This window comes from Diabrotica virgifera, chromosome 1, assembly GCF_917563875.1.
Source record: "Diabrotica virgifera virgifera chromosome 1, PGI_DIABVI_V3a".
In the NCBI taxonomy this organism is placed as follows: Eukaryota; Metazoa; Arthropoda; class Insecta; order Coleoptera; family Chrysomelidae; genus Diabrotica; species Diabrotica virgifera.
The window spans coordinates 23,497,502-23,504,267 of NC_065443.1; the positions used below are offsets into that span (position 1 = coordinate 23,497,502).

At 31.8% G+C, this 6,766-nt stretch overlaps 1 protein-coding gene across 1 annotated transcript; it reads right to left on the minus strand.

Moving 5' to 3' along the window:
- Window positions 1-350: 350 nt before the first annotated feature.
- LOC126886705 (uncharacterized) lies at window positions 351-1,152 on the minus strand. The gene is made up of 2 exons (XM_050653707.1): window positions 1,045-1,152; window positions 351-943 (listed from the first exon to the last, which is right to left on the minus strand). The coding sequence occupies exon 2, from the start codon at window positions 846-848 to the stop codon at window positions 351-353; it is 498 nt and encodes a 165-aa protein (XP_050509664.1). The 5' UTR covers window positions 849-943; window positions 1,045-1,152.
- Between the last annotated feature and the right edge of the window lie 5,614 nt (window positions 1,153-6,766).

The following is a 6,766-nucleotide window of genomic DNA, read 5'->3' on the forward strand; positions in this document are numbered from 1 at the left end:
TTAGTTTTAAATCTTGGGTTGCTTCAGAAACGGGCTGTATAATTTCCACTGATGTAGAGTTAGAGGTGTTTGGTATGGATACTTGTGGAAATATTTCGGTATTTTTATTTTGATAATTATTAGAAGTTTGGTCTACTTGATTACCAGCATTGGTAGGAGAGTCAGAAGATTGAACAGTAGGGGGAGTTAAGGGTCCTGAAGGCTGAGAAGAAGAATTTTTATTGCTTGGACAGTTACTAGCAATGTGATTTATTTGTTTACATATATAGCATGTCATACTATCCTGCGAAATGAATATTCTATAATTAGTATTATCATAATTCAGAAGAATTGAATCTGGGATCGTCGTGTTATGCGGGACTAATAAACACTTGCCTTCTAAAACTTTTTAGATGGCTATATTCTGGAAGAGAGGCACTGATCTTTAGGAAAGTGATTGGAGAAACTAAGTTTAGGCCGAGATGTTTTAATTCTTGGATGATTACTTCGTGTGGGATACTTGGACACACATTTGATAGCACTATTCTTTCTGCAGGCGTTATGAGCCTTCTGGCCCTGACTGTTTCTCCATTTACCTGTATAGAACCATAGTTTGTCATAAAATCCTCAACAGCTTGCTTGCTACTTAAATACATGCATATTCGATTATTAGATAGGCGAGACGAGAATAAGATATTTTTGGGATTTATTAAATTACCTAAAGAAATAAGATAATCTTGCCGTGGTGTATTATTAATAGCGCTAAAAAGTATTGCGTTTTCTTTTCCTGGGAAGAAATTTTGCTGTGAAGCTGCGGTAGAATAAGATTTATTCGCTGGGACATCCTGTATAGTAACATCTGATGACATATTGATAATTTATTTACGGTACTACCGAAACTAATTACTTTCGTTTCCCGCAAAAAACAAAACTGGTAAATTGTTTATAATCCATAAACCTGTGTCTGTTTACAATAACTGGTGTAGTATACAGGAATATAAACTAACAAAACTGGTTTAAATACGCAAATATACGATTAAATAATGTATGTAGTATAAAACTTACAGTTTAAAGTTAGTTTGATCACTTTAACTATAATTAAAAACTGGTAGTTTCACTGGTAATAGACAAAATATCAAGCGCCGAGACACTACGTGTTTACAGCTCATTAACTTTTTCGGTCGACCTGCAAAAGTATTGATTAATTTGATTAAGAAAGAAATGCAATAGCGCGCTTTTAATAAAAATTGATTTATTTCTGATATATTTAATTATTTTTTTAATTTGAACAAAAGTATGCTGGAGATCGAGTGCTAGCTCATTTGAAAGGATACTCAATTCTCTATTGAGTAATATAAAATTAACATTATTATTTGTAAAGGGTTTACTATTTTTGTTATTTAAATTAATTGACACAAAAAGAACAATGTATGTAATTTATTTAATTAAAAACATATTTTACTGCTGTAAAAAAAACACAATCAAATTTTTATTTGATAAATAAAACTTAATTTCGCTTAAATTCACAGTTCAAGCTGACACCCACCTGCCTCTTGGCAGCTTCAACATTTTATTTAGCCAAAAGCCGTATTTATTTGACAAATTCATATTTTTTCTCTTATTTGGCAGCAGTAAAATGTATTTTATAATAAATAAATTACATACATTGAAAAAAAATTGGGCAATGAAATTTTTAATACCCACCCTGTATAAATAATTATGTTAATATTTATATTACTGAATAGAAAATTGAATAACCTTTCAAATGAGCTAACACATGACTCATATTCTCATTTAAAAAAATCATCGATTACGTCATCGTATAGGTATGCTAAAAAATCAAAATTTAAAAAATCGACCTGTCGCGGGACTTTTCTCCAAAGTGGCTTATTCTCGAAAAATTGAATTTATTCCATAATTTTAAACCTCTCTATTGGCGAGGAACCGCAAAGTGGGCGACGCCTGGTGGCGAATTTGAAAAGCATCAACTCAAGGAAAACATTGACTTTGCCATTAATTTGTGTACATATTTGCGGTCAGTTTATGTTGTAATTAACAATATAATTCCGTAATTTTAAACCTCTCTATTGGCGAGGAACCGCAAAGTTGGCGACGCCTGGTGGCGAATTTGAAAAGCATCAACTCAAGGAAAACATTGACTTTGCCATTAATATGTGTACATATTTGCGGTCAGTTTATGTTGTAATTAACAATAATTTCGACTTGAAACTATTGCAGTGTTCCTCAGTGTTCCAATTATACTCTACGTAATGACCTAAATTAACCAATGCCAAATCATACATTTTGTTAATTTAACGTTTGTATTAAACGTAGTATTTTTTAATGTTTAAGCGACTGCAAAATTAAATAAATAAATAAAATGTAGTATATATTCTGTACATAAAATGTACATTGTTATGCAAAATATCCCGACCACCTCGTAATTTCCAGAACACAATTATTATAAAATAAATTCACCTACTTAGTTTCCAAGTTTCCAGTTCTTATTTAATTAAAAATTGTTATCTGTAAAATAAACTGTAGTGCACCTATTAATTAAATTAAAAACAAAATTAGAAATCCTAAGATAGATTAATAATTTTTAGAACGCTGTGTGATTATCGGGGGTCCAGATTTTTTTATGAAAAAAAGGTAAAAAGAAATCAGTAATTAGCATCAAATTTTAATGAATGCATACAGATTAAACATAATTTTGAGACGTCTTTAACTTATAAGACGTCTTAGCTGCAAAACTTAGTGGTTACTTTGGCAAAACACTCCTGTAAATGATTTTAATTTAACGTTTTAGAACTGTGAATTCAAATGACAAAATGAATTGTTTTCCTAGAGTTGTCGTCCATGTCCCGAAAAGGTTGGTCATAAATTATACCACAAATTCTGGGGTCAAAAATAGATTGATTGAACCTCACTTACCTATATACAATAGTGCACACAAAAAATGTTACAGCCCTTTGAAATTACAAAATGAAAATATATTTTTTTTCATATATCGAAAACTCTTAGAGATTTTTTATTGAAAATGGACATTTGGCATTCTTATGGCAGCAACATCTTAAAAAAAATTAATGTGAAATTTGTGCACCCCATAAAAATTTTATGGGGGTTTTGTTCCCTTCAACCCCCCCCAAACTTCTGTGTACGTTCCAATTAAATTATTATTGTGGCACCATCAGTTAAACACAATGTTTTTAAAACTTTTTTGTCTCCTAGTACTTTTTCGATAAGCCAGTGTTTATCGAGATATTTTGAATATTTGTCAAATCCACCACATATTTGTATAGGGTTAAGTACGATTATAGACCTGTTAATAATCTGAAAATTTATTTATAATTTACATTTTTAGGTATATTTTGAAAAATAAGCCGCATCTCGTTAAAAGTGACTTATCAAAAAAATATTAAGAGGCAAAAATGTTTTAAAAACACTGGGTTTAACTAATGATACCACAATAATAGTTTAATTGGAACGTACACAAACATTTGGGGGGTTTAAAGGAACAAAATTCCCATAAAATTTTTATGTAAATATATTAAAACGGAAATTGCATCTCGATAAAAACTGGCTTATCGAAAAAATACTAAGAGACAAAACAGGTTTAGAAACGTTGTGTTTAACTAATGGTACCACAATAATAAATTAATTGGAACGTACACAAAAGTTTGGGGGGGGGGGGGTTTAAGGGACCAAAACCCCCATAAAATTTTTATGTGGTGCACAAATTTCACTATAATTTTGTTTTAAGATGTTCCTGTCATAAGAATGGTACATGTCCATTTTCAATAAAAAATCTCTAATAGTTTTCGATATATTGAACAAAATCGATTTTCATTTTGTAACTTCAAAGGGCTGTAACTTTTTTATGAGCACATTTGTACTAAGGTAAGTTAGGTTCAATCGAATTATTTTTGAGCTCAGAATGTGTGGTATAATTTATGACCAATCTTTTCGGGACACCCTGTATAATACAATACTAGAATTTGAGATGTGCAATTATTATTCAAAATTTAGCATATATTTAGCATATATCTCTTCCGTTTGCTTTGTCAATTAAAGACCATTGATTGAAATTTTAAAGATATAAACAGTTTTTTAAGATTCTGTCTAATTCAATTCCTTTTCGAAAAACATTCAACAAATATTCGTTTGTAAATAATGTTTATCTACTTAAATCCAGTTTGCTAATGAACGCTTTAATTTTACGCCTTCTTTGAATTATAATTAGGTTAGCAATTAAGACGATTTTGAGTCCTATGAAAGTTAGGAGATATCAAGGTAAGAGAAAATGTTTTCCAAAAATATCTAAAGTTCAGTATCAGCTACGGCTAAAGTGAATATTTTGTTTTACCTGTTTTTCCATATACAAGGTGTCCCATAATTAATTGGACATTAGCTAATGGGTGATAGAAGACTTATTAAGTAAAATTGAACCAAAATCACTTAAATAAAATATGGCTCCTTACTGAGTTACAGGGTGTTTTGTTGTTTAAAAATTTAAAAACTATTTTTTAGTGTAGGAAACAAAGGTTGAACCTTGCAAAATGGACACAAGTCCGGTTTTATTTTTTTTCTGGTATACCAAGGGGTGCTTATTATAAGACTAACTTTTTCTGAAAAAATTTCGCCCCGGAACCTCCCTTTTCACCCCCTTAAAGGGGGTAATTTGTGGTTTTTGTGGAACGTAGCCCTTCCTGTAACTTTTACAAAAAATTTCTTTTATAGAAATATGAAGGGGACTATATTTTCTACGATTTATTTTCGACACCTTCTCTCTATCATCCACCGTTTAGCAGGGGTGGCGCCCTAAAATTGACAAGTTCTTAAAAAAGATGTTTTTAAAAAAAATATATTTTTCCCTAACTGTGACGGAAATTAAGAAGAAATCCTGGGGCAATTATTCACAAACAATTGACTGATTTTTTGGTATAGGTTTCACTTAAGGGTAATTGCCGTTTTTTTAATTACAGGGTGTTACATTTTAAAAAACCTCTTTTTATACCATCTGAACCGTTTATGCTAGAGTAAAAAGACTTTCAGCGATTACCCATGTACTGGTGCTATTTACAAATTTGTATAATGCACCCCCATTTTTTCCCTGGAACTACCCCAAAAAAAGAAGAATTAATAAATAAATTGATTTTCTTGGAATCCTTCACACACAATGCCCTCTATTAATATGCTTCATATATCATTTTGTGCACGTTATTATTACCCATATATGGACACCAAAAGCAATTTTCTAGTGCAACCCCTGTAGCAAAAAAAAATAAATAAAATGGGGGGTTGAAATTTTTTTTTTGTTTTTTGCTTTTTGATCCATATGGGCATATGCTTCATCAATAGTGCTTTTCAAAAATATATATGGTTATTGCAACATCTCTGCGAAAACCACTCCTATCCTTGAAAATATACTGCAGAAACTACCCCTATCCCTTGGCGAGCATGTTTTTACGATTTTCTCATTACCTATGTATTCTTTTTAAACAAAACTTATACAAGGTTAAAGACCACTATTTACTCTAAAAATTATGTCCTATTCATTTTTTCGTATAAGCAACCGTTACGGCACAGTGGCGCCGTAAACCTCATATATGCTTTGGCGGGCTCCAGTTTTTGTTTTTTTTTTTTCGTCATCTGTTCGTTTTATTGATAAAGTACTTATGCAAAATAAAACAACACAGTGTAACCTACAAATTATGACTTATGCACATTTTACATTCTTTGCTCCCCAAAGTCACAGTGGTGGCCCAAAATAAATTTTTTCATATTTTCGCCACCTACACGCATTTTATTGCGTTAATGCTACCTTAACAGCACAATATTTACCCTTAGGTGGTCGCTACGCAGTGGCGGATCCAGGGAGGGGTGATGAGGGTGATCATCTCCCCCCCTCTCAAACCAAGTGATGTTATATTCAAAGATTATAAAAATATTCATTTATTTTTATAGAAATTTAACCAATTGGCACCCCCTTCTTAACGATGCTGGATCCGCCACTGTCGCTAAAGCATAAAAAGTCATTCTTATAAAAATAATATTAATATAAGTATTTCAATAGAAATAAATGAATATTTTTATAATCTTCAAATATAATATCACTTGGTTCGAGAGGGGTGGGGGTGATCGCCCCCATCACCCCTCCCTGGATCCGCCACTGCTTAGCGACCACTTAGGGGTGAATATTGTGCTATTAAGGTAGCATTAACGCAATAAAATGCGTGTAGGTGGCGAAAATATGAAAAAATTTATTTTGGGCCACCACTGTAGCTTTGGGGAGCAAAGAATGTAAAATGTGCATAGGTCATGATTTGTAGGATACACTGTGTTGTTTTATTTTACATAAGTACTTTATCAATAAAACAAACAGATGACGAAAAAATAAACAAAAACTGGAGCCCGTCAAAGCATATATGAGGTTTACGGCGCCACTGTGCCGTAACGGTTGCTTAAACGAAAAAAATGAATAGGACCTAATTTTTAGAGTAAATAGTGGTCTTTAACCCTGTATAAGTTTTGTTTAAAAAAAATGAATAGGTAATGAGAAAATCGTAAAAACATGCTGGATAAGGTATAGGGGTAGTTTCTGCAGTATATTTTCAAGGATATGGGTGGTTTGCGCAGGGATGTTGCAATAACCATATATATTTTTGAAAAGCACTATTGATGAAGCATATGCCCATATGGATCAAAAAGCAAAAAACAAAAAAAAATTTCAACCCCCCATTTTATTTATTGTTTTTGGCTACAGGGGTTGCACTAGGAAATCGCT

What these genes read in the sequence shown, in the direction of transcription:
- LOC126886705 (XM_050653707.1), bottom strand. Translation starts at nt 848, where the DNA reads ATGTCATCAGATGTTACTATACAGGATGTCCCAGCGAATAAATCTTAT.